Source organism: Cnephaeus nilssonii, assembly GCF_951640355.1.
Source record: "Cnephaeus nilssonii genome assembly, chromosome: 2".
Taxonomy (NCBI): domain Eukaryota; kingdom Metazoa; phylum Chordata; class Mammalia; order Chiroptera; family Vespertilionidae; genus Cnephaeus; species Cnephaeus nilssonii.
Genome location: NC_137073.1, coordinates 114,517,862 through 114,544,698, shown reverse-complemented (window position 1 = coordinate 114,544,698; position 26,837 = coordinate 114,517,862). Strand labels below are relative to the sequence as shown.

General features: G+C 62.3%; 1 protein-coding gene across 1 annotated transcript in view; it reads left to right on the top strand.

The window, feature by feature from the left end:
* IL6ST (interleukin 6 cytokine family signal transducer) overlaps positions 1-23,449 on the top strand; it is a 32,322-nt gene extending 8,873 nt beyond the window's left edge. The window contains exons 2-16 of the mRNA XM_079793584.1: positions 2,882-2,965; positions 4,620-4,925; positions 6,993-7,113; positions 8,421-8,587; positions 9,363-9,517; positions 9,920-10,079; positions 11,226-11,308; positions 11,947-12,157; positions 12,632-12,814; positions 14,957-15,058; positions 15,290-15,436; positions 15,675-15,815; positions 17,452-17,548; positions 18,777-18,858; positions 19,601-23,449. Of these exons, the coding sequence (XP_079649710.1) occupies positions 2,896-2,965; positions 4,620-4,925; positions 6,993-7,113; positions 8,421-8,587; positions 9,363-9,517; positions 9,920-10,079; positions 11,226-11,308; positions 11,947-12,157; positions 12,632-12,814; positions 14,957-15,058; positions 15,290-15,436; positions 15,675-15,815; positions 17,452-17,548; positions 18,777-18,858; positions 19,601-20,290 (2,715 nt within the window). The 5' untranslated portion in view covers positions 2,882-2,895 and the 3' untranslated portion in view covers positions 20,291-23,449. The remainder of the gene's footprint in view (positions 1-2,881; positions 2,966-4,619; positions 4,926-6,992; positions 7,114-8,420; positions 8,588-9,362; positions 9,518-9,919; positions 10,080-11,225; positions 11,309-11,946; positions 12,158-12,631; positions 12,815-14,956; positions 15,059-15,289; positions 15,437-15,674; positions 15,816-17,451; positions 17,549-18,776; positions 18,859-19,600) is intronic.
* The last annotated feature ends 3,388 nt before the right edge of the window (positions 23,450-26,837 follow it).

Here is a 26,837-nt window from a genome sequence, read left to right as displayed (position 1 = left end):
CTAACTGCCTCTGCGTGCCAGCCTGATCCCCCTGACTGCTCTCCCCTGCCGGCCTGATCCCCCCTAACCGCCTCTGCCTTAGCCCCTGCCACCGTGGCTTTGTCCGGAAGGATGTCCGGTCTAATTAGCATATTGCCCTTTTATTAGTATAGACTAGACCAGTGATGGCGAACCTATGACACGCGTGTCAGCACTGATGACACGCGGCCGCTGAGGATGAAACACCAAATGTTTCATCCTGAGCGGCCGCATGCCGAGGATGAAACATTTGCTGCTCCTGAGGATGAAACATTTGCGAAATGTTTTTTCCTCCAAGTGACACACTACCCGAGTGATGCTCAGTTTTTTGGCGAAGTTTGACACACCAAGCTCCAAAGGTTGCCCATCGCTGGACGAGACGATCTGCAGGAGAGGCGGGGAGAGGGGCGTGGATGGCAGTTTCAGGTGGAACGTTCGCCGTCCACAGGGTGCGAGGAGGAGGAATGAGCAGAGTCCTGGCCACTCGGTCCCCTTTACAGCAGGTCCGAGCGCAGTGGGTGCCCTGCCTCCGAGAACGTGTTGGGGTGCTGCGTGTCCCCCTCTTCGGGACGGACGGTGGCGTCACGTTCCTGAGAGCTGTCCCCCGTCCCCGACATCTCATGGCCGTCCTTTCAGAGTGGAAAGCGTGCCACTCGCTGTTCAGGGAGCTGGTGGCTCTGCAGCATCCTCGGCCCTTTAGGGGCCTCGCGTCCGTGTGTGATGGGAACAGCGCCCCCAACAGGAAGGCCCCCGTCTTCCGCAGCCACAGGGAGCCCCTCTGCGTGGGGACCGCGCTGGGTGGGTGGGAGGGCAGGACGCCCGCCCCCCTGCTCACGTGTTCTGCGGCTCCAGGAACGTGTGTGAGGTGGGGTCTCTCGTGAGGGCCTGGTGGCCATGGGAGGAAGGAAGGAATCGGGTGGCAGGAAGTGGTCTCTGCCTCACCTGTCAGTCAGAGCGGCCGCTGTCGGCGGTTTTGTGAGGCCGGAGGCTTTCACACTCGGTAAACGCAGGGCTGTGAGGCGGAGGCAAGAAGGGCCTAGTTTATTTGGGAGAGAATGCTGGCAGTTGAGCCTTTTTAAACTTAAACTGTTTACTTTGGACTCAGTGCTTGCGTCAGAGGGAGGGACATTGGGCGGGGGAGGGCTGCCTCCCTCCTGGCCTCCAGGGCCCTGCGGGAGCCGCGCGGAACCTGTGTCCTTGTGGGGACTGCACACGGAAGGAAGTTCGTGTGGTTCTGTTCTCTCTCCTGCCGCTTTGTGCACACGTGACAAACGCGCTTTCTGTGCTAACGTGTTGTGAGAGCTGACACGTCTGCGCATGAGGCCCTTCCTGTGGCTGCGTGTGCCCGTGCTGGGTGTGCGTGGCTTCACCGGGCCCCGTCGTGCATGACCGGCCCGTCGTGGCTGGGCACACCTGTCGGAGCAATGCCAGGTCCAGGGTCTGTGTGCAGCTGTGATCAGTGTGCAGACTGCTGCTCAGCGGCCCGTGCCCTGGTCGGGCAGGTTTTGTTTTAATGGCTTCTTGTGAATCACAAGCCGTGACGTGCGGTCTGGGCTGCACGGCTCTCCGGGAAGGCTGTGCCGGCTGACACGGTGGCTGTGCGAGGCCCGAGTCCCTGCAGGGTCTGTTCTCACCGCACGAGGGAGGGTGTGGCGGGCACTGCGTGTCCTTGGTTTACTGTTTTCACTGAGCGCGTCTCACACGGCCACAGAGCGTAAGTGCGAGCTCGCGGCACACCAGCATCGGTCACGGCTCCGAACACGCCCGCCTCCCAGAATGCTCGCTGGCCCGCTCCCCCCGAGGCGCCCCCTCCCCCCCAGGCGCCCCCTCCCCGGCCTCTGCGCCTGGCTGTGCACTGCAGCGTGCCTGGTCTGCACCGCCTGCCCTGTATCACGTGAGACCGGCCCGGGTGGACATGCCTGGGGTGGACGTGCCGTGGTCCGACTTCATCGCAGCGACTCAGTGTCCGGGCACAGCGCCCACCACGGGGGAGCTGCCGTGAGCCCTGAGCGTGGGCTGAGGTGCCCCTCGCTCCCGTGGCGCGGTGTTGGGCGCGGGGGGCCGGCTCTCAGGAGGGCTCTGCCTGGTGCAGGGCTGCGAGCTGCTTTCCAGAGCGTCCTGGGCGGGTGCCCGTCTCTTCGCTGTGACGGGACCTGGGGGAGGGGGAGGGGGGTGACGGGGGGGGGGGTGAGTGTCATCGCGTCTGTTTGAGTTACTTGTATTTCCTTTCCTGTGCGTTGCCTCTTCAGCTCACCTGGCCTGTTTGTCTACTGGGGGGATTTCAGGGACTTGTAGGCATTCTCGTGTATCAGGGTATTGCTGCTCGTGCTGTGCGTTCCGGCTTTTTCCGTTGTGCAGGCAGCTTGAGGCGGTTCTGCTGGGTTTGCCCTGCAGACACTCGTCTCTAATGCTCCTTCTCGGAGGACTTACTGAAAAAGAGCAGGCGCTTCTCACTCACCCTAAGGTGACATCGTTTTCCAGCTGTTTCTGAACATATTTTTATTGATTTTTAGAGAGAGAGGAAGGGAGAGAGAGAGATGGAAACATTGATGAGAGAAAAGTATCACTAATCGGCTGCCCCCTGCACGCCCCCACTGGGGATCGAGCCTGCAACCCGGGCATGTGCCCTGACCGAGACTCGAACTGGGAACCTCTGGGTTCCTGGGTCAGCGCTAACCACTGAGCCACGCGGGCCGGACTCCCACTCCATCGGTGTAGCCGTAACTTCGGTGGGAATAAACAGACCCTGAAGACGTGGCTGTTTTCTGCCCTCCCAGCAACGTGCCCCTCTTTAGAAAGCCGTCTGCGTGGGGAAGGGTGCCGGGGGAGGATGTGAGCAGTGACGTTCCTGTGTCTCTTACAGACTCGCCCCGCACGATGCCCGCCCTGCGGACGCGGACGTGGACGCTGCCCGCCCTGCTGCTGCTGCTCACGGCCGCGTGCCTGGGTAAGTTCCCGCCTCCCCGCCTCCCCGCCCGCGGGTCTTACGTTCACACGATGGAACCGCAGCGCTGGGCTCCGTGTTTATTCCTCTGGAGTCGCTGCTGCGAGGAGGTTGTCTCAGTGACTCACGAAGTGGGGTGCCGTGTGGCTTGTGACTGGCTGTCGGTGGGGAAGGGAGCTTGTTTTAAATGGAGAATAGGAGACCTGTTCCCCGTCAGCGCTCCTCCTGACGCCGCGGCCGGAGCAGCGGTGGGACTGGTGCCGGAGGGGCGCCGGGCGCAGAGCCTCCACGGCCACCGCAGGGCCTGTCCGCACGCCGGCCGCCGCACGTCCACGGGGAGACACGTGCAGGGTTAGGGGTAAATGTGTCCAAACCGTTAGTATTTGACGTGACCGTGATGTGCAGGCGTGTAATCCGTGCACTGTCTCGTGGAACATAGTGCAGAACAAACGTGAGCCGTCTGCGCAGACGGGGCTGCGTGAGCCACACTGTCCTTCCCCACGGGGAGCTGGACCTGAGAGCCAGGAGGTCAGGGGTCGATGCCTGGTCGGGGCACAGGCCCGGGTCGTGGGCTGGATCCCCAGGAGGGGCCTGCAGGAGGCAGCCCATCGGTGATTCTCGGCATTGATGTTTCCATCCCTCCCTCCCCCTTTCCCTCTGAAATAAAATAAAATGCTGCCGCCTCGCAAATCCCTCCAAAACTGCGTGGCCTGAGATGACCGTGACGGTTCTTTCTGGGGTTTGGGGGTCAGGACAGCCAGGCCCAGCCCGGCGGGCTCCCCTCCCCCGATTCCTGGGGCCTCCCCGTGGCTGCCTGTGCTGCGGCGAGGCCTCGGCGGGCTGTCGCCGGAGCACGCACGTGTCTCCCCACGGGCCTGGGCCCCCAGGGCAGGGCCCAGAGGAGAGGCGTGCCTGAGGAAGTGGCATTTCCACGGCCGGCCTGGAAGTCACGTGGCACACACTGCGACGGGGCAGGCGTGGGCAGCGCAGACCTGAGCGGGGAGGAGGGCGGCTGCACTCGGACAGACTGCTCGCCGCCTCTCTGACCTCCTAGGTCAGCGTGTTGACCCCGGGCCGCCAGCCAGTCCAGCGTTGATCTGTTTGGACCTGCAGCGGCGAATGCCAGCCGTTTCCTCACGTCCCTCTAACGTTGGCTATTGTGTGTTCCAACCCACATTCCCACCCTCCCACAGGGGCACCCGGCTGCTGTATCCTGTGCCTTTCTAAGTAAAATCCGCTTTCTACAGTTTAGTCTCCAGGAGCGAGTGGCCTATGAAACCGGGATTACGTTGGAAGGGGCTCGTTTAATGAGCCTGTGATTCTCTCTGGAAACGTGAACATTTGCCCATTTCTCGTATCACTCTTAGTCTGCGTGGTTAAAAATTACTGACTCTCTGGTCATGTCTTCTGTCCTTTAATACTCCAAATTAAGTTTATATCTGCTGTTCCCTTAACTTGGAGAGAGTGTCAGGGGGGGCTGCCCCGGGCGTCAGGGAGGGTAGGACTGGCCGGGTCACGGCAGCTCCTTACCCACAGGGGCGGTTTCACCAGCTGGAGGCGCGAGGGGCCCCCCACCCGCCCACGCTGGGGCCTGCGGGAGGCCCGGCCGTGATGGGCAGGCCAGGCCACACCCACGGGTTCCTGTTGCTCCTTCCAGGGGAACTTCTGGATCCTTGTGGCCACATCGACCCCGAGTCTCCGGTCGTGCGGCTCGGCTCTAACTTCACCGCGGTCTGCGTGCTCCAGGAAAAGTGTATGGACTATTTCCACGTCAACGCCGACTACATCTTCTGGAAGACAAACCACGAGACGGTGCCCCGCGCGCAGTACGCCGTCATAAACCGCACGGCGTCGAGCGTCACCTTCACCAACGTCGCCCTGCTCAACACCCAGCTCACCTGCAACATCCGCACGTTCGGGCAGATCGACCAGAACGTGTACGGGGTCCGGGTCGTTTCCGGCTGTGAGTTCTCAGTCCCTCCGGCGCGGCTGGGACGCGAGTTACGTGTTCAGTGTTGTGTGTGGGTCTCAGGCCAGTGCCTTTTGGACACATTTGTTTTTACAAACAAGCTTAGGAGCGGAACCACAATTTCATGACGAATATGCAGAAAACCCCAAAAACGAAGTTGTGTGTTGTCCCTGAAAGCCAAGGGCCTGTCCGTTTATAGAAAAGTCTCCTGAGAGGAGCCCCCCGCCCCCGCCCCAGAAAAGAATTGAGTTGAAACCTGTGAGTTGGTTCAGCGTCGCTTGCAGTGAGTTAGCGCCTTCATCGCTGAGAAAACGCGCCCAGCGCAGGGGAAGGGGAGTGAGAGCCGGAGGAAGGCTGTCCACGCAGGTGAGCTGGGCGGGACCGGAGCTGAGGTCAGGTCTGCCGAGCCTGCCGGTGGCTCCGCTTCCGCACAGAGCAGAGGGCAGCGGGGGAACCGGATGAACCGCCATTCCCCACCTGTTTCCTCTCACTGACGGCAAACACAAAGGGCGCCCAGTGGGGCTCAGCGGCTCCGGTTCAGTTACAACGAAGCGGGTTCCACTAAAGACGACGGGGAAGCACTAGTCCCAGTGGTTCCGGCAGCAGAGGTGGCTCACCCTCCAGAGAGAAGTCTGAGTTTAAACAGGGAAGAAGTTAGCTTCCCGGGCACCAGTGTCTGCTGTGCCCACACTGCGTGGCACTTGCTCCTGCGCAGTTCAGGGAGTAACTTCGTGGGCAGTTCAGGGAGTACTTCGTGGGCAGTTCAGGGAGTAACTTCGTGGGCAGTTCAGGGAGTACTTCGTGGGCAGTTCAGGGAGTAACTTGGTGGGCAGTTCAGGGAGTAACTTCGTGGGCAGTTCAGGGAGTACTTCGTGGGCAGTTCAGGCAGTAACTTCGTGGGCAGTTCAGGGAGTACTTCGTGGGCAGTTCAGGCAGTAACTTCGTGGGCAGTTCAGGGAGTACTTCGTGGGCAGTTCAGGGAGTACTTCGTGGGCAGTTCAGGGAGTAACTTCGTGGGCAGTTCAGGGAGTACTTCGTGGGCAGTTCAGGGAGTACTTCGTGGGCAGTTCAGGGAGTACTTCGTGGGCAGTTCAGGGAGTACTTCGTGGGCAGTTCAGGGAGTACTTCGTGGGCAGTTCAGGGAGTAACTTGGTGGGCAGTTCAGGGAGTAACTTCGTGGGCAGTTCAGGGAGTAACTTGGTGGGCAGTTCAGGGAGTAACTTCGTGGGCAGTTCAGGGAGTACTTTGTGGGCAGTTCAGGGAGTAACTTCGTGGGCAGTTCAGGGAGTAACTTGGTGGGCAGTTCAGGGAGTAACTTGGTGGGCAGTTCAGGGAGTAACTTCGTGGGCAGTTCAGGGAGTAACTTGGTGGGCAGTTCAGGGAGTAACTTCGTGGGCAGTTCAGGGAGTAACTTCGTGGGCAGTTCAGGGAGTAACTTCGTGGGCAGTTCAGGGAGTAACTTGGTGGGCAGTTCAGGGAGTAACTTCGTGGGCAGTTCAGGGAGTAACTTCGTGGGCAGTTCAGGGAGTAACTTCGTGGGCAGTTCAGGGAGTAACTTCGTGGGCAGTTCAGGGAGTACTTTGTGGGCAGTTCAGGGAGTAACTTCGTGGGCAGTTCAGGGAGTAACTTGGTGGGCAGTTCAGGGAGTAACTTCGTGGGCAGTTCAGGGAGTAACTTCATGGGCAGTTCAGGGAGTAACTTCATGGGCAGTTCAGGGAGTAACTTCGTGGGCAGTTCAGGGAGTAACTTCGTGGGCAGTTCAGGGAGTAACTTCGTGGGCAGTTCAGGGAGTAACTTCGTGGGCAGTTCAGGGAGTAACTTGGTGGGCAGTTCAGGGAGTAACTTCGTGGGCAGTTCAGGGAGTAACTTCGTGGGCAGTTCAGGGAGTAACTTGGTGGGCAGTTCAGGGAGTAACTTCGTGGGCAGTTCAGGGAGTACTTCGTGGGCAGTTCAGGGAGTAACTTGGTGGGCAGTTCAGGGAGTACTTCGTGGGCAGGGTGTGAGGTGCATGTTGCTTGTGGACATGAAGCTTTCTGAGAGTCGCTCCCTTTCCCCTCTCAGTGCCTCCGGAGAAGCCCACGAACCTGAGCTGCATTGTGAACGAAGGGAAGAGGATGACGTGCCAGTGGGACCCGGGGCGGGAAACGCACCTGGAGACGAACTTCACCTTGAAGTCTGAATGGCAAGTCATTGACGTCCGTCGTGTCCTGAGTGTGTTGAGTTGGGCAGGTGCTGGGATTTTATTGTGTCCAGTAGGAACATTCAATGCAAGTTTTAAAACATTTTATTTAACCTTCAACGTTGGAACATCTGAGACGTAAGAGTGGGAAGAGTCGTATAATGCATCCCGTGTGCCATTGCCCAGCTTCAGTGATGGCGGCTCCGGCGTGTACTGTGTGTGTACACCCCGCCCCCCAAGCTGGTCTGAGGTCATGTCATCGCATCCGTGAATATCCTAGTCATTTTTCTAAAGGATACGGACACTTTAACTCCATCCCACTGTCACGCCCAAATGTGATTGAAAATACTTGATCGCTGTCGTCCCATTTTCAGTTAGCGTTTCCTCAGTTTGGGTTTATCCTTCTTATTTTAAGAAATAACACGTACATGTACGTTTTCTTAATGGATGCACAACGTAAACGTGTGAGTGAAGGAAAAACCACCTGAACTTCCTGTGGTGATAGCGGTCCGAGAGCGGTCACCTGGCCTGACGGGCGGGCCGGGGCACTTCTGGGTGACACGAATCCTGTCCCCGCCCCCTCCCCGTGCCCCCTGCGCAGGAGGCCGCCAGCCGGGAGGACTGTGCGGGAAGGGAGAGGAGCGGCACTGAGCCCTCGGCTGGGAGGAGCCGTGGAAAAGGGGCAGGGCGGGGGGAGCATGCTAGATGGAGTGCTGCTGGAGTAGGCATTTGGGAATAATTTTGTGTTTGGATACCGATCAAACGTCTTAAAGATAAGCAGGCTAGTGTGCCGCGTCCAGCAGGGCAGGTTCGGTGAGCCTGAGGAGGGCGGTGAAGGGTTAAAGAGGACGGACGAGAATACAGCTGGGGCCTGGTGGGCCGCTGCTTCTCCGATGGAGAGACCACCGCGGCCTGTGAGCGGAGTGTTTGTAGTCGGAGCGCACACGGCGAAACAAGGAGTGGTCCCCATAGTTACAGTGTTCCTGAGCGTTTCCCTTGTTTTGGCAGCACCTGCTGCCCCTCCCACCGCCCATTAGCTGTCTAGGAAGGGACTAGGGCGGGCTGTAAGGTCAGGCTTATTTATGCTGGGAGGGCTCTGCCCTCCACCTGGGACTTGTTTGTGGCCCCGCCACACGTCAGTCCGAGGCTTGACCCTGTAGCCGCTCCCTACAGGTTGGTTTTTAAGGAAGTTTGTATTTTTGCAGTCGGTTTATTTCAGCCGCGTTGGAATCACCTGGGTCTCACGAAACTCTTCACGCTCGTGTTTTCAGGTCTCCTTTAATGCCTGGTTCTTCCGTTTCTGTCTTCAGGGCCACGGAGAAGTTTCCTGACTGTAAAACGAAGCGCGGCAGCCCCACCGCGTGCACCGTGGAGTACCCGACGGTGTACTTCGTCAACATGGAGGTCTGGGTGGAGGCGCGGAACGCCCTGGGGGAGGCCACGTCCGAGCACATCAACTTCGACCCCGTGGATAAAGGTAGCCTGCGCCGCGCTCGCCGCGGCTTGTAACCGAAGGAGTTTAGGTGTCAGTTAGTGTAGAAGCAAGCGCTTTTGCCAGTTCATTTTGTCGTTAAAAATAAAATAGTTTGGACAAAGAAAAGTGCCCATCGTCCCAGCACACACACAGCTGGTCCCACGGGGACTGTGACCTCCGGGCATTCGTCCGGTTCCCCAGCCGCTCACAGGGTGACGGTCACCGTGTGCGTGCGGTCCAGGCTTATTTAAAAGTTCGGCGTGTTATCATATTTATCGTTCCTGGTCTCTGAGCCTGAAAAGATAGAACAGATGTGACACATGACAAGGACGTTTAGAAGCTGCTCCTTCCTCCTGTGTGACGATCCGGGACCGAGGGGCCGGGCACGGACGCTGTGAGAGCAGAGAGGGTGGGTTTGTGTGTGACGATCCGGGACCGAGGGACTGGGCACGGACGCTGTGAGAGCAGAGAGGGTGGGTTTGTGTGTGACGATCCGGGACCGAGGGGCCGGGCACGGACGCTGTGAGAGCAGAGAGGGTAGGTTTGTGTGTGACGATCCGGGACCGAGGGGCCGGGCACGGACGCTGTGAGAGGAGAGAGGGTGGGTTTGTGTGTGACGATCCGGGACCGAGGGACTGGGCACGGACGCTGTGAGAGCAGAGAGGGTGGGTTTGTGTGTGACGATCCGGGACCGAGGGGCCGGGCACGGACGCTGTGAGAGGAGAGAGGGTGGGTTTGCACGAGAAGCCGGTGGCCTGAGGCTTATTTCCTTCTCCAGTGAAGCCCATCCCTCCGCGCAACGTGTCCGTCAGCAGCTCGGAGGAGCTGTCCAGCATCCTGAAGCTGACCTGGGTCAACTCCGGCATCAACAAGTTCATCGGCCTCAAGTACGACATCCAGTACCGGGCCCGGGGCACCGCGGCCTGGAGCCAGGTACCGACGTCCCCTCGCGCTCAGAGTCTCTCGTGACCCTCCCTCCCGCGGTCGTCGCCTTGTCACGTGAGCTGATCGCCACGGTTCTGCGGCACACCCAAATAGGCGGCGTTTTTGCCGATCTGACAGAAAACTAGGTACAATTCTGGTTCGTTCGCGCCAGACCACTGTGCTGGCTGTTGTCATTCTTTCTAAGTTGGACAACTAGAGGAAGGTTAATAGTGGAAGCTTCTGTGCTCCCAGCCTGCTCACGCTGCCGACGCCAACTGCTTTTGGCCTTGACTTAGTTCTCCCCAGAGCTGGAGTTCACTCACTAGGCTGTCCCGTTAGTTAGTCTCTGACGTCTCGGGCGATTTGGGAGCCGGCCCTGAAGCCCGGGTTTTGTCGGCTGCTTTGCTTCAGATTCCTCTGGAAGACACGGCGTCCACCCGCTACTCCTTCACGGTCCAGGACCTGCGGCCCTTCACGGAGTACGTGTTCCGGCTGCGCTGCATGAAGGAGGACGGCCAGGGCTTCTGGAGCGACTGGAGCGAGGAGGCGCGGGGGACCACGTTCGAGGACCGTGAGTGACCGCGGCGCGCTGTCCCGCTGCGGCGCCCTGCCTGGGCTGAGGGACCGCGGCCTCCTTGCCCGCTTAGTGATCGTTTCATTCAAACACTGTTGCTCTCGGGGACGTTGAGCCCTGAGCCGTCGTGTGCGTGTTGGCAGCCTGAGTCGGCCCGGCCTGGTGTCTGCGCTGCGTGAGGAGGTGGCTGTGGGAGGAGTGGCAGGAGGTGTCCCCGCCCACTGGCCCTCCGCAGCGACAGGCGCCGTCCTGGGCACGAGACTTTCTGGGCGACCGCACGTGTGCTCTCTGGAACCCCAGAGCCAGGAGCAGGAGCCGAGGACTGCAGCCTCGGGGTGCTGCCTGCAGGGACCCTTCCCGGCCCAGACGTGTTCTGAGGTGTCACGCTCCTCACTGCGTCGTCCTGCTTGTGGATTGGCCTCCGTGCACCCCCAGGCAGCTCCCCAGCCTCGGGGCGGCCTTCTCTCTGGGTTTGGTCCGCACGGCACCGCTTAGACTTGGTTCAGATCCTCTTGGAAATTCTGCTGACAGCCTTGTTTCCCACTTACATTCATAAACGTGTGTTTAAGTCGGGCAGTCTACGGGGATGTTTAAAGCCTGCTTACGGCATTAGACGCCGTTTTATAAAAAGCTTCTTTTGCGTGGTGGTGCAGTCCCGCGAGCTCATCTGAGTTATTTCTTGCTCCAATCGTCCCCAGATAGGGATGAGCTAACCAGACTCCATCTGTTCTAACTTGTCTCACAGTCTCACGTGTGTAATGGGGGCCTTAAGCACATGTTCAGATGGGACTTAATGGGACTTTCAGGGGTGTTTTTAGCAGTAAGATGTGGGATGCGCCTCGGGGAGTGCTCAGGGCTGTCTGTGGCCTCACGGTACTGAGATTACAGGAGCCTCCATGTAGCTGACTCCTCGGGCCCTACTCCCCCCGACCCCCGGCTCCCGGCCAGACGGGCCGTGACGGGCGTGTAAGGGAGGGACGGGCCGTGTGAGGGAGGGACGGGCCGTGTGAGGGAGGGACGGGCCGTGTGAGGGAGGGACTGACTGGAGGGTGGGATGTGGACGACGGGACGACGGAGGGAGTGATCTCCAGGCTTTGTTTCCGTGACGACAAAAGGTTTATCAAGTGCGTGTCGTTCCTTTAGGACCATCCCGGGCTCCGAGCTTCTGGTACAAGGCGGAGCCGTCGCCTGCTCACGGCTCCAGGTCCGTGCAGCTCATGTGGAAGGTGAGCGGCCCGTGTCTGTTCTCCGGCTCCTGAGGACGTGCATCGTAGGGGACGTGACGAGCGGGGCCTTAGCTTCCGTTTTCATTCATCTTCGCGTCAGCAGCGCACTGGGTTTTGCTGACGAGGGCAGGCTCAGGCTGTAGCGAAAGCCTGTCAGGCCTCCGCGTGGCGGGAGGCGGGCAGGGGGGCCTGTGAGGACAGGGACCGAGTCTCGTCGACCCTCCCGGGTGCCCAGGAAATCATGAGGAAAGGTCTGCGTGGTCAGAGTGCACGCCAGTAATAGGAAATAAAATCGTTGTGGGCTCCATAAACGTACGTGAGCGGATCACACCAGAAAAAGGCAGAGAAAATACTGGGACGTGACGTTAACCTGGCCCCACAGCCCTCCCCCCTCGCCTCGGCCCGTGGGCGGTGCTCCTGCCCCCGCGGTGAACACGGCACGGAGGCCTGGCCCGTCGGTGAGCACTGAGGTCGAGCCCGCTGGCAGGGTCAGCACACGGGGAGTCAGCTCTGGTCTGGCTTCAGGGAACACGCTCTGACATGAAGTGTCTGTTACCCTGCAGGGAACACGCTCTAACATGAAGGATCTGTTACAGACCCTGCAGGGAACACGCTCTAACATGAAGTGTCTGTTACAGACCCTGCCTCCGTTTGAAGCCAATGGGAAGATCTTGGATTACGAAGTGACTCTCACGAGATGGAAGTCACATTCACAAAACTACACGGTTCGTGACACGAAGCTGACCGTGAACCTCACCAGCGATCGCTACACCGCAACCCTGACGGCCAGGAACCTGGTCGGCACCTCGGACGCCGCCGTGCTCACCATCCCTGCCTGTGACTTTCCAGGTGGGTGTCTGAGGGCCTGGCTCCCGAGGGGGCTCGGGGGGACGCCTGTGAGGACAGACGCGCTCTGACCACCCTCACGGCGGCGGTGCTCGCGCTCCGTTAGCCGCCTGCTCGCTGGCATTCGCTGGCTACGTACTCCCTCGTTCTGTCCGTCACTGAGGTTCGGGGACCTGATGTGCACACGACTTAAATGTATTGTCAGTAGCTTTCCAAGAAAAAAAATTATCGTTGACCTACACAAAGCATCTGAAGAGTTTGGGAAAAGAAGCATTTGATGCAGTGACTACGTGTAAATTACAATGAAGTGCTTTTGTTCATGGAAATGCGTGTTAATATCATAACATGTTATAACATATATGCTACAAAAATGATAGCAAGATAGCTTGCACGGTTATGGAAATGAATGCAAAATACCAACGTTTTAAATGTTTAAATGTTCGCTTGTCAACCTGGTGTCCACATTGTGTTTTGAAGCTACTCGCCCCGTGAGGGACCTTAAAGCGTTTCCCAAGGACAACCGGCTGTGGGTGGAGTGGAGCGCCCCCCGCGAGCCTGTGAGCAAGTACATCCTGGAGTGGTGCGTGCTGTCGGACAAGGCGCCCTGCGTCCCCGACTGGCAGCAGGAGGACGGCCATGTGCACCGCACCCCCCTCACAGGTACCGCTGACCCTCAGGCCGCTCCTCCACCTGCTCTCGGCCGAGAGGGTGGCCCTGGGGGCGGCCAGTCCTCAGCACAGCCAGGCGTCCGGTTCCCTGGGCACTCAGCTCCCTGGACCGTGCTGTGTGGACAGAGGGCACCCTGCCGTCTGCCATCCCGAGCCGTTTGCTCACATGGGCGCCCACAGCGCTGCAAGGCGGCGAGAAGCCAAGGCGGCCTGGCCCTGCTGCTCCGGGTGTGTGTGCTCCCTGCTCCGGGTGTGTGTGTGCTCCCTGCTCCGGGTGTGTGTGCTCCCTGCTCCGGGTGTGTGTGCTCCCTGCTCCGGGTGTGTGCTCCCTGCTCCGGGTGTGTGTGCTCCCTGCTCCCGGTGTGTGTGCTCCCTGCTCCGGGTGTGTGTGCTCCCTGCTCCCGGTGTGTGTGCTCCCTGCTCCGGGTGTGTGTGCTCCCTGCTCCGGGTGTGTGTGCTCCCTGCTCCGGGTGTGTGCTCCCTGCTCCGGGTGTGTGTGCTCCCTGCTCCGGGTGTGTGTGCTCCTTGTGTGTGTGCTCCCTGCTCCGGGTGTGTGTGCTCCCTGCTCCCTGTGTGTGTGCTCCCTGCTCCCGGTGTGTGTGCTCCCTGCTCCCGGTGTGTGTGCTCCTTGTGTGTGTGCTCCCTGCTCCGGGTGTGTGTGCTCCCTGCTCCGGGTGTGTGCTCCCTGCTCCGGGTGTGTGTGCTCCCTGCTCCCTGTGTGTGTGCTCCCTGCTCCGGGTGTGTGCTCCCTGCTCCGGGTGTGTGCTCCCTGCTCCGGGTGTGTGTGCTCCCTGCTCCGGGTGTGTGTGCTCCCTGCTCCGGGTGTGTGCTCCCTGCTCCGGGTGTGTGTGCTCCCTGCTCCCTGTGTGTGTGCTCCCTGCTCCGGGTGTGTGCTCCCTGCTCCGGGTGTGTGTGCTCCCTGCTCCGGGTGTGTGCTCCCTGCTCCGGGTGTGTGCTCCCTGTTCCGGGTCTCTGGCCCCTCACTGGGGAAGCCCTTCTCCGGCATTGACTCCTCACAGCTGCCGAGGAGGAGGCGGAGCCGGCACTTGGTTCCGAGGGTTGTAACTGGACGTGCGAGTGGACAGAGGCAGTGAGAGCCCGGGGGCGGGGGGGCTGCGTGTCAGGGAGCTGCCTGTAGTGGCTGTGCAGTGGCACAACACCGTTAAAGAGAAAACAAACAGCGCGTGTGCGCGTGCGTGTGCGTGTTCCTGGTGACGGAGGTCGCCTGAACACGATGAATGAATGAGGACCGCTCTAAGCAGATACGGGCGGCCGTGCCCGCCGGGACGGACAGTGGGAGCGTCTCCTCCAGACAGGCTGTGTGGCCCTCGTGACCTCCTGCTGACAGGTGTCGTGAACTCGGTTGTCCGGTTTCCAGCCTTGACCTTGGAAGCTGGGAACTAGAGAGGAGACCGGTGCTAGGCAGATGCGGCATCGGGGCAGCGAGGTCGGCCGGGCCGCGGCGTGGCCGGTGCCCACTGTCACGGGTGGAGGGTGGCTCGTCTGCTGAGCGACAAGGCGAGGTGGCACCCGCTGCTCAGGAAGCAGGGCAGCGAGTGAGTTCGTGAGGAGAGCCGGGAAGGTGCGTCCTGGTCGAAGGTCAACTTCAGCACCACCCCCCTCCCCCACTGAGGACGGCCGAGGGCGGGCAGCGCGCCGTGCTAGTCACCAGGTGGGCTGAGCAGCAGCCGCTCGTCCGGAGCGTTCTAGAAGGCGGAGTCGGGATCACTTCTCCTTGTAAAACGGGGTGCTTTCTGGGAAATGACCCCGTCTCTTTCCCGAGTCGCCCGACCCCGTGGGCCTGGCTCCGGATCAGGCTCACCGGCAGCCACGCCGTCGGGCTGGGAGGCAGATTCCGGTGCCGAGAGATCAGCGGTCTCACTCCCGACTGATCGCCGTCCTCACTCCTGACGATATCAACGCTTTGCCCGTTCATGGGCACCGAGGGTGACCTTTGACCCTCATAAGCAGGTTCCTCTTGAGCGTGAACCCAGCTCATGAAAGTCAGGGCTCCCTCCGGCCGCTGCTGGTTCAGCCGGAAGCTCAGGGTCAGGAAGTGACGATGGAGCCTGAGCTGTGGGACCAGGCGTTCTCGTCGCAGGAAAAACAGCGTTCACCCCCTTCTCCCCTCCAGGGCGCCTGGCGGAGAGCACCTGCTACCTGATCACCGTCACCCCGGTGTACAGCGACGGGCCGGGGGCCGCCGAGGCCGTGCGGGCGTACCTGAAGCAAGCCCGTAAGTCCCCGTCCGCCCCCCGTCCGCCCCCCGTCTGTCCCCCCGTCCGTCCCCCAGTCCGTCCCCCCGTCCGTCCCTGAAGCAAGCCCGTCCGCCCCCGCCCCGCCCCGGGACGGTGTGAGCAGAGCCGCTGCGGCCCCCGTCAGCTGTCTCCCGTCCAGCGGGCTGCGGTGAGGAAATGTCACTAAACCCCAGTGGTGTTCAGTCAGCGAACGGCGTTCCTCTCCCCAGCGCCCTCCAAGGGCCCCACGGTGCGGACGAAGAAGGTGGGGAAGAACGAGGCCGTCCTGGAGTGGGACCAGCTGCCGGTGGATGTGCAGAACGGCTTCATCAGGAATTACACCATCTTCTACAAGACCAGCGCGGGCAACGAGACCGGTGAGGAGCGCGGCCTGGCTGAGGACCCGGTCCTCCTCAGGACTGCGCCCCGATTCATCTCCTGCTGCCCCTCCCGGGGCGGGGGGGGCGTCCCTCCGCAGACACAGGGCCTGTGACGGCAGTTAGGGAAGTTGTTGGGGGTGAAATACACTCCGTTCCTTTTGACACTTTCGCTGTCGGACGTCGGCCCCGGGAGCAGAGGCCCCGAGCAGCTGACTGAGCCGGTGGTTTCTTCCAGCCGTGAACGTGGACTCCTCCCACACGGAGTACACGCTGTCCTCGCTGACGAGCGACACGCTCTACATGGTGCGCATGGCGGCCTACACGGACGAGGGCGGCAAGGACGGCCCCGAGTTCACCTTCACCACCCCCAAGTTCGGTGAGAAGCGGCGAGTCCCTCTTTCTTTCTGGTTCAATCCGACCGAGGACGAGGCTGCTGGGACCTGATAAAGTGCCTCTTGGGTTCATGGGACGAAGTTCAGGAATTAGGGCCTTGGTGCTGGGATCTGCTTTAGTTTCTTTAAACGAGAGAAAGTTTCCTGCCTTCTTCGTTGACTTATTCATTGTTTTTGACTGTTTCACCTGGACCCTAACAACCCCCAAACCTGGGCGCCTTCCTCGGTGGGTTCATCTGTCTGTGCTGTCCCTGCTTTTACGGCCAGTGCTGGGCCTGGTCTGCCCCTGTCCCCACGCACCCTGCAGCCCTGGCTTCTTGGACACCCGCTTCCCGCCCCAGGCCGAAGCCTGGCTGTCACTCAGGAGGCCTCCCTGGTCTGGTCTTCGTGCCTCTGTCGTCCCCGACCTTCCTGCTTCTCGGTCTGACTCCCGTGGCCTCTCTGTCCTCAAAAATCCCACTTCCCCTGGTTCTCCTAACCCTGTTTCCCAGGTAGCCCTGCGCCTCCCTTCTCCGCCTTCCTGCCGCCTCCCGCCTGGTCCCCTGTCACCTCCCCGCCGCCTCCCGCCTGGTTCCCTCAGCCTCCCCGCCGCCTCCCGCCTGGTCCCCTCAGCCTCCCCGCCGCCTCCCGCCTGGTCCCCTGTGCCTCCCTGCCGCCTCCCCTGGTCCCTGGGAAAGCTGCTCTCCGGAGCTCTGTGCTGGGTGGGCTCTGCTCTGCCAGGACCTCAGCCGCCCTCTCTGTTCCCACACACCCGCTCGCTCTTCGTTCAGGCCACGGCCGTCCCACACTCATCCCTTTACTCTCAGACCTTCTCCCGTAAAAGCCCCTCGAGAGGGCCGGGTGACTTCACCAGAACGACCAGGCCGTCTTTAAGTCCCAGTGTGGACGTCCCAGCGACGGCCCCTCCCGCACGGGGATGGGAAGGCCCCTCCCGCACGGGGGACGGGGAGGCGTGGAGTGAGGGTGGGCCGCTCTTCAGACCGCTCTTCCTCGCATGTGCTGTGGGCGCTCCTGAACCCGCGGCCCCAGCAGAGAGCTCCTTGGAAAGAGGAAGGACTCGTGAAGTTGGGTCTGCAGGTCCCGTCGGGTCCCGGGGGCCAGTGTAGCTCCGTTACTGACTGCCCAGCTTCCCAGCTGCCCCGGGCAGGGAGGGCGCTGTCGGCGGGAGGAAGGTCAGGGACTGCCCTCCCCCTCCCCGCCAGCAGCGTGTGGCTGTCGGGGGGCCAGCCGGTGTGCGTTGTGGAGGGATGGGGCTGACAGGGTTGAAGTGTGGAAAGACGGACACGGGGGATGGGTTCATCTTCCCAGGAGTCCAGCCTCTCAGGGACCCGGGGTCACTTCCAGCCGTAAAGCGAGGTTACAGCACGGTGCCCCACGCGTACCCGCCTCCCGTGCACACGGCACGTTTACCTGCAGTCTGGCCAGCGCACAGCAGGGCTGTCTGATGAAGGCACACCTCCGTGCGGGCGCTGTGCCGTGGGGATGCCTGCAGCCCTGCTCGGGCCCCGCTGTGCGGAGGGTCTGTGGGTCTGACGCGGGTCTGCATGCGCAGCCCGAGGCCGGTGGCGGGAAGCGTGTCTCCTCGGCATCGCTGAGCCGTCTCCTCCCGTCTCGTTCCAGCCCAGGGGGAGATCGAGGCCATCGTGGTGCCCGTCTGCCTGGCGTTCCTGCTGCTCACGCTGCTGGGCGTGCTGCTCTGCTTCAACAAGCGGGACCTGTGAGTACCGTGCGCCTCCCGTCACGGCGTGGGGTCCTCCCCGCGGCCGCCTCCGCGCGTCCTCGTGCACGGCCTGTGGGCCTGTCCCTGCCGGCAGCAGCACTTCGTCACCGAAACGCCCCTCGTGCGTTGGGGGCCCCGCCCTGACCCCGGCCCAGCCGGCACTGCTCTGCGGTCTGGCGCGGCTTGTCCGACGGCGCTCCCCTGGCGTCCCGAGGGCAGCGCGTGGCTGCGACTCACGCTTCCTCCTCGCTGCGGAGCAGAGTCCTGGGCGCGGTCCATCGGAGTCGGGCCGCGCTGTGACGGAAGCTCGGGGGTTCTTTGATCGTGGCTCCCGTGAGCGACGCTCTCTGCTCGGGAGTCGCGTCTTGGCGTCCCGTGTTACCGTGTATCTCAGTGAGGAGGGTCGTCGGGTCGTGTGGCAGGTGCACGTGTAACTTTATCGGAAACGTCACCCCGTTCTCCAGGCCCGGGGGCGTGATCGCTGTACAGTGGGTGTGGGGTTAGTGGAGACGTGTACCCCTCCATGGGGAGTCCCCCCTTTTAAGCGTCTGATGGGACTCACGGGGCAGCCCCGGGGCTGAGCCTGGTCTTGTGGGAAGACGTGTGAGCGAGTGCTTCCCGTCAGTTCAGGGGGGTGTTCGGAGATGACCTCCCGTCGGCCTGTGGGCCGCGGTGTGCGCTTTCTGCCACGTTTCCCGGTTGTGCCGGGGGCGCCTGGAGGTCCCGTGACTCCTCTGGACTCTGTGCTTGGCCTCCCCTCACGTGACGCCCGGCTCGGACCCGGGCTGCGCAGGAGGGAACGCGCACAGAGGGTCTGTGCTGACGGGACAGCTGCCTCGGGCGTTCTTAGTTTTGTTCCTCTTTCTTCCTTTTGAAAAGTCAGGTTCATTCCCCTTTACCGGGGGCCGGTCTGAAGGTCACCTGTCGTCTGATAGTTGGAGGCTGAGTGGTTTTGCCCTCTTGGTGGGAGGGGCTGAGCTGCAGCCGCTGTGGCCCGGGGAAGCTCGCCCGTGGTTGCAGTCGGGATTTGATCGGAGGTTTTCCCGGTAGAAGCCGGTGACCAGCTCGACAAGGAGGGCGGTCCCTCAGGGCCCTGCACCGTGCTGCTCGGCGGGGCAGGCCTGGCTTTCTGGGCTCTGGGTCGGCGGGCGCTGTTTGGGGGGTGTGGGGGTCAGGGGCCTTCTCGTGCGCGGCCCGCGCCCTCACCAGCGCGTCTCCTCCCCAGGATTAAGAAGCACATCTGGCCCAACGTCCCGGACCCGTCCAAGAGCCACATCGCCCAGTGGTCGCCCCACACGCCTCCCCGGGTAAGACGGGGCTCCGACGCGTTTAGAGACTCGGGCAAATGGGGGCGCGTTGGGGGTCAGCAAAAGGTCACCACTGGGACCAGAAGTCACGGGAACAGCCGGGCCGTGCCGGAGGACGGGGACGGGTTCAGGGGCGCTGGCCTGCCGCCGGTCCCCTCGGAGCACGCTCCCTGACGCAGGGCCCGCCGAACGCCGGGTCGGCACTGCCCCGGGCAGCCGGAGGCGGGCAGTTAGTCCCACGCTGACGGCCGTCTCCTCGTGGACTCGGGAGCTTCCCCACGGGGAGGGTCTGGACGTCCTTCCCTCCGCGAGTTCCGGGTCACAGACGGGACGCGTGTGTGTCCTGTGGGACCGAGTCGGCCTGTTTCCTGAACGTCGCTGCTTTTCTGTCCCGAGAGCCCGGGGCGGCCCCGTCCGCGTGGAAAGCGAGTGCTGTTCTGCCAGCAGCGCTGGCTGGGCTCGGACGAGGCGCCGCCGCCGGCCCCACGGAGAACGCCCCGTAGTGGGCGCCGTGGCAGGTGGCGGAGCGGTGTTACCTCCGGCGGCCACGGAGACGCTGAGACACGGGCTCTGGCTCCGCCCTTGCGTGTGTCTGCAGTTCCTAAGTGACGTGTGGTAATGACGATCCCTTCTCTCTCTCCCTCCTTCTCCCTCTCCCTCTCTCTCTCCCTCCCTCCCTCTCTCCCTCCCTCTCCCTCTCCCTCTCTCTCTCTCTCTCTCTCTCTCTCTCTCTCTCTCTCAGCACAACTTTAACGCGAAGGACCAGGTGTTCTCGGACGGCGCGCTCACGGACCTGAGCGTGGTGGAGATCGAGGCGAGCGACAAGAAGCCGCTCCCGGAGGAGCTCAAGGCGCTGGACCTGTTCCGGAAGGAGAAGCTGAGCACGGGCGGCCACAGCAGCGGCATCGGCGGCTCCTCGTGCATGTCCTCGCGGCAGAGCCTGTCCAGCGGCGACGAGGCCGAGGCGGCGTCCGCGCAGAGCGCCGCGAGCGCCGTGCAGTACTCCACCGTGGTGCACAGCGGCTACCGCCACCAGGTGCCCTCCGTGCAGGTCTTCTCGCGCTCCGAGTCCACGCAGCCCCTGCTCGACTGCGAGGAGCGGCCCGACGAGCTGCCGCCGCCGGGGGACGGCTCGGACCCGCCGCCCCGACAGCCGTACTTCCAGCAGAGCTGCCGCCAGCCCGAGGCCGGCCCCCACGGCCCGGCGGGACGGCCACAGCCCGGCACCCCGGCCGGCGAGGACCCTGTGGGGCCCGGGCAGCCGCAGGCGTTCCGGGAGGTCCCGGGGGCGGACGCCTTTGGGCCCGCGGCCCAGGGGCCGGGCGAGAGGTCGGAGGCGGGTGGGATGGAGGCCGCGCTCGACCTTGACGAGGGGCCGCCGAAGAGTTACCTCCCGCAGACGGTGCGGCCCGGCGGCTACATGCCCCAGTGAGGCGCCCGCCACGCCGCCCGCAGGCCGCCGGACACGTCGAGTCTGCGCCTCAGATCCACGGAGTCCCACTCGCCGAGGTGACCACGCGCCTTTGTGGACAAGCGCATCCTGTCCTCCATCCCAGACCTGATCCGCTCACACTACACGCCGCCTCCCCGCGGGCTGCCACGGCCTCAGGGCGCCGGCGGCGGCGGGGACACGCATGCTGTGCTGAGGGCTGAGGGGTGACGGTCAGGCACGGCCCCAGAGCTCGCCCAGCAGCCCGGCCGGACGGCCGTTCGTGCTCTGACCCGGAACCGCGCCCGTGCGTTCACAGCACAGACGCGCCCGGGACGGCGGCTGCTGGAGCGGGTAGGGAGTTCAGCTCGCAGTTGGAAACAGGTTCTTGCACCTCCCGGCACCGGCCGCCTGACGGCTCTCAGAACGCTGCTGCCCCTGCTCACAGCCTCCGGCTGAGGGCGAGCCTCCGTGTGAACGTGTTGCCCTCGCGGGTCTTGGCGCAGGCGGTGCCCTCGGCTTCGACGTCCTCCCGTTGGGGCGGCTCCGCGCTGTCAGGACCGGCTCCTGTCCGGCGGCGGAGGAAGCAGCAAAGGGCACGCCTGCTCTCCGCCCCCACGTGCCCCTCCCGCCAGCCCCGAGGGCTCAGCTCGGTGGTGACAGGGCCGCAGCCTCTCCCGTCCCGTCCTCGGGGTCAGGGCAGCGGCTCGGTCGGCGCTGACCCACGGCCCCTCCCGCCACCACCCAGCGAGGACGCGGCTGAGGCGGCTGCGTGAGGGGACGCTGCCCTCCCGGGACCTGGGGGCCGTGGGTTTTGTTTTTCTGTCCTTTAAAGGGGCAGAAACCAGGCCGACCCACAGCAGCTAAAAAACGGGTGAACTCCCAGCTGACGTGGCGCCCCCTCAGGACTGTGCTCACATTGGATTTCCATCACTGCCTGTTCCCGCCCGGGCGTCTCCCCCGCGGGCGCGTCTCGTCTGTCAGGAAGTCACCTCTGTCCCGTTCATTTCCTCGCGGTAACCAGCCCTGTTCTGTGGTCACTTCGGTTGTGCCTCCTCGTGGCGCGGTGGCCGTAGGAGAGCATGCGCTGGTGCGGCCTTTGCGGGGCGCGCAGTGTGAGAACGAGGGCCTGGAGGCCAGGATGCCGCACAGGAAGTGGGGGCGGCGGGTGCAGGCCCGGGCCACCACAGGGCACTTCAGACCACGGACGTGGTTACTGCAGAATTCCACTCGGAAACCCGTGTGATCACTGACGTGGGATGTGCGTCCTGGCCCCGAGAGAACACGGAAAGTGCTTTAAGTCGGAATGGTGTGGCGGAGGCGTGACCAGGCGGTCTGATTGTGTTTCACGCGGGCAGAGGCACCGGCTCTGGTTCGTGTCATGTTTAGTCTGTACACAGGGTGTCCCCCCAAACCTATCACGCTTTGAACAGTTACGATCCAGCGGTGACGTCTGAACAGAGCGCTTGAGCCGTGGGCTGTGGCAGGTGCGTTCAGGCCGTGTGAGCGAGCGGCTGCACGCCTCAGCTCCAGGCTCCCCCAGTGGCCTCTGGGCAGAGCGAAGCCGCTCACGCAGCCTCCAGGCCTAACGACACGGCGCCGGGCGCTGCCCCTGCGAGTCGGCTCCGCTCCCGTGGCTGGTACCCCCCTCCCGCGGCTGGTACCCCCCCTCCCGCGGCTGGTACCCCCTCCCGCGGCTGGTACCCCCCTCCCGCGGCTGGTACCCCCTCCCGCGGCTGGTACCCCCTCCCGCGCTGGTACCCCCCCTCCCGCGGCTGGTACCCCCCTCCCGCGGCTGGTACCCCCTCCCGCGGCTGGTACCCCCCCTCCCGGCTGGTACCCCCTCCCGCGGAACGGCGGATCTGAGTGCCTGTGGGAATCTGGGCGGCCGAGTCCTTTCTGATGCGGTCGGTCAGCACGCGGAACGCCCAGCACGTGAGCCGCGGAGGGAGAGGCGGGGCTGCTCACGTCTGTTCAGTCTGCTCTCGCCTCCTGCTCCGCTCCGGTCCCCCTGCCCCCCCCCCCCCGAGCCCCGGGAAGGAGAGTTCTCACAGGAGTCGTCCAGCGGCCCCCGTGCTGTGAAGGTGGGACGTACTTTTCAACTGTTTCTCCTGAAAGGCCATCCTTACGGTGGAGGTCTCAGGCGTGTGGGGGATGGACTCAAACAGGCCTCCATTGTTGAAGACATTGCTGGACGCTAGCCACTCTTGGGTGCGTTGTGGCTTTGCCGGGAGGGCCTTGCCTGGATCATGAGGGAGATCGGGTGCAGTAACGCGAGGTCAGTGTGACAGACAGGTCTGTGTTCCATAGTCGTCTCCCTTCGGTCGAGAACGAAGTCCCAGGCCGTGCACTCTGTCTCGGTGAAGGTAGACGTGGCTGAAATGCCCGGATGGTGAGCTGCCGGAGGGGAGGCCACTTGCTAGGGTTGCTGGGCGCCTCCTGTGGGTCGTGGTCAGGCCTGTGGCCCGGCGAGGTCACTTCTAAACGTTCTTTGCACTTTTCTGTGAGTCAAGAGAAGATGGAGCCACTAAACGGCAACGTGTCCAGAGTGAGCCCAAAGCAGGAGGGTCCCAGGTCCCCGAGACGCTGTGACCCCGCGGACCCGGAGCCTGACCCTCCCGCTGGCCCGGCAGCCGTTGCCCAAACCGTGGGCAGGGTGCGGGGAGGTGTCTGGGCCAAACGTGGCCTCTTGGATTCACATTTCTCATATGCTACTGGTGTGCGCGGCGGGGTCGGTCGTGATGGAAACGCACTTGAGGCCAGGGCCACGGGGTGTCCCTTGAACACAAGCCTCGGTGAGGGAGAACTCGGCGTCCAGGGCTGATCCACAAGCACCGGGTGTCACACATGAAGGGGCGTGTTAAGGTCAGTGTTGAAGTCCTTCGGTCTTGACACACGCGTGTGTGGACAGTGGACGTGGGCGTGCCTTGGCCAGTGCTGCCCTGTCCCCTGCACCGGCCCCGTCCGCCCAGGACACCAGCTGCCCCCTCCTGGCTCGTGGCCAGGGCCGGTCTGGAGGGTGTTGTCCGTGTTTTTCCTTCGTAGTGAATTGCATGTGCTCATCGTAACCAGCTGTTGTTTTATGTTGACATAACTCTACGTGTATTATAACGAGCTCTTATATATCACCTGTAACCTTCAACTTATGCAATAAATCCTGTTCAGACTCATGTGGCTGGGGTAACGCCGTCCCGGGGCTGGTCTCCGTGGAGGGGCTGTGCCTTGTTCGATGCCATTCGGCGCGACGGATGGGACTCGGCAGGTGGGGAGACGGCCGTGGCCTTCGGAGCAGGTAGGACTCGGAGCCGGCAGCCCACCCCCCGGGAGGTTTTCTTACCCCATTGACAGACCCAGCAGAACGGGGGTGCAGCGCCACCTTGTGGCCGGCCTGTGCCCTGCTGCCCCATGTGGGGAGCCCGCAGCTCAGCCATCCACCTGGAGGGATGGGCTGTCCGTGTAGCTGGTCCTCACACTGGGTTCCACCCAGAATGTGCCCGGTCCACGGAGAACCCCCATCGGACAAGGTCTCCCTCACACGTCCTGACGCTTACACAAGTGACATCGGGCTGGGGCGTGGGTTCCTGCGTTCCGGCCTCGTGTCTGGCCGTGGCTCGCCGCTCAGCCGGCTCCCTGGGCGCCCTCTCGTCTCACCCCGTCTGTCACGGACCCTGATTCCAAAGTGCCGTGGGGCTCCCGCCACACAGCCTCCCCAGCCCAGGGACAGAGTGACGTCAGCTTCGCTCAAGCTTTTCTCTTCTCACACGGAACACGCTTCCCACGTCAGCAAACGGGCCAGAGGCTACAGTCACGCACGGTTAAGTCCGAGCTTTGGTTCGTGAACAGAAGAAGGGCGAGCGGGAGGGAAGGAGAAGGGGGGCTCACCGAGTTGGTAACAGCCTGTCCCTGCGCCGCGCCTGGCGCTCGGCTCTCGGTGGCCAGGGACACCTCGGAAAGGCGCCGTCGCCCGAGAAGCTGCCTGAACGCCAGGACCCGGCCCGGCCCGGCCCGGCCCTCCTCGGATGGGAGTGACTCCCTGCGGCTAACGGTTTTACAGAGAAGGCTGAGCTCCGGGTAGGAGCCTGGACATTCAAACCCCCTTTCCCATCCACTCCTTCGACTACCGCTGTCATTTCTGTGTCGGGAAACTGCCTGGAATTGTCTGGTGTTGAACTTTTTTTAAAAAAATATATATTTTATTGGTTTTTTACAGAGAGGAAGAGAGAGGGAGAGAGAGTTAGAAACATCGATGAGAGAGAAACTTCGATCAGCTGCCTCCTGCACACCCACCCCCTACTGGGGCTGTGCCCGCAACCAAGGTACATGCCCTTGACCGGAATCGAACCTGGGACCCTTGAGTCCGCAGGCCGACGCTCTATCCACTGAGCCACACCGGTTTTGGCTGATGTTGAACTTTTTAGTGCGAATTACCCCACTTACAGGGTTTGGACGTCTGTGGTTTATGGCCTGGGCTCACTGGGTAACATGGTGAGTGTGATCTGTAGGGGGAACCCTCCCACAAAGTGGGCGGAAAAACCCCAGTTCACGCCACCTGCCCCTCCGCCAGGGCTGGGACAGCCTTATGGCCACGCCGCCCCCAGGAGCCAATGCTGGGTGGGCCTCCCCTCGCCTCAGGCCCCGGCCCGCATGGGGACCGGTGCAGCCGTCACGGGCATCGGCCTGACGCTCCGGAGCTGGTTCTGTCGGCCTCCAGGCGGGGCCGTGCGTGTGCACAGAAGGCCTGCGAGAACCCCGCAAACCACACGGCGAGGGGAGAACCCCGTTAACCTCCACACGACGGGAGAACCCCGTTAACCACACGGCCAGGGGAGAACCCCGTTAACCTCCACACGACGAGGGGAGAACCCCGTTAACCACACGGCGAGGGGAGAACCCCGTTAACCACACGGCCAGGGGAGAACCCCGTTAACCTCCACACGACGAGGGGAGAACCCTGTTAACCACACAGCCAGGGGAGAGCCCCGTTAACCTCCACACGACGAGGGGAGAACCCTGTTAACCACACGGCCAGGGGATAACCCCGCTAACCTCCACATGGCGAGGGGAGAACCCCACAAACCACACGGCGAGGGGAGAACCCCACAAACCACACGGCGAGGGGAGAACCCCGCAAACCTCTACACGGCGAGGGGAGAACCCCGTTAACCTCCACACGGCCAGGGGAGAACCCCGTTAACCTCCACACGGTGAGGGGAGAACCCCGTTAACCACACGGTGAGGGGAGAACCCCGCAAACCTCCACACGGTGACGGGAGAACCCCGCAAACCACACGGCCAGGGGATAACCCCGCAAACCTCCACATGGCGAGGGGAGAACCCCACAAACCACACGGCGAGGGGAGAACCCCGCAAACCTCTACACGGCGAGGGGAGAACCCCGTTAACCTCCACACGGCCAGGGGAGAACCCCGTTAACCTCCACACGGCCAGGGGAGAACCCCGTTAACCTCCACATGGCGAGGGGAGAACCCCACAAACCACACGGCCAGGGGAGAACCCCGCAAACCTCTACACGGCGAGGGGAGAACCCCGTTAACCTCCACACGGCGAGGGGAGAACCCCGTTAACCTCCACACGGCGAGGGGAGAACCCCGCAAACCTCTACACGGCGGCCTCGGGCACGGGGGCGTCCGCTAAAGCCAAAAGTCCGTTACATCATAAAGTAGGGTTTCCGGATGCGAGTGTTAAAAATTGACAAGTTAGTTTACCTATTGTTATGTAGACGTCTGTGTGATTAAAATGAGGCATATCACAGGGAAGTTCTCTACAAGTGACACCGTGATTGTAAATTGATACCGAATGCGTCTAAGGAATGTGGGCGTTCACCGTTCATGGTGTGAGCAGGTGCACGTGGCTAGGGCTGGCGTGGCACATGTGGGAACGTCAGCAGCAGGAAGTCACGGGACAGTACATGACTGCACATGATGCGGCATGATCACCTGCTAATCCTTCGCCGAACATTTCTTAAGAGCGGTGACTGGGATTTGAGTAGTTGTAGATACATAATATTTATGTCAGCGAAATTACTACAGTGTTTTTCCAAGATATGGCCTATTGGCTAAAATTTGTTAAAAACAGCCAATAACAGAAAGACCCGTTAATTCAATTATAAGCAAATCTTGGTTAAAAGCACTTCAAGTTCACCAGGGAGTTAATGTTCATATATGACACACGGACCAGAAATTAAAGTCCATTAAATCCGAAGTCTGTTAAACCAGGTCCACAAAAGCGAGGGTTGCCTGTACTCACAGTGAAAAGCAGCTCCAAGACCCTGAGGTCTGACAACAGAAACAGTTTGGCACACGCGTGGAGGGGGCGGGGCAGCCACTCAGCTGCAGTCCCATCGGGTGGATTCGCCCTGTTCCAATCCGCTTGCTGACAACGGAGGACAGGCGAGGAGCCCGGGGACCCGCATTCCGCGGCTAGAACCCCCGGTGCAGGGGAGGGGCGGTCCCTGCGAGCCCAGGACACTTCCTGTCACCCATTGAGGCCACAGGCTGCTGCAGGTGTAAACTGAATGTACACATGCCAT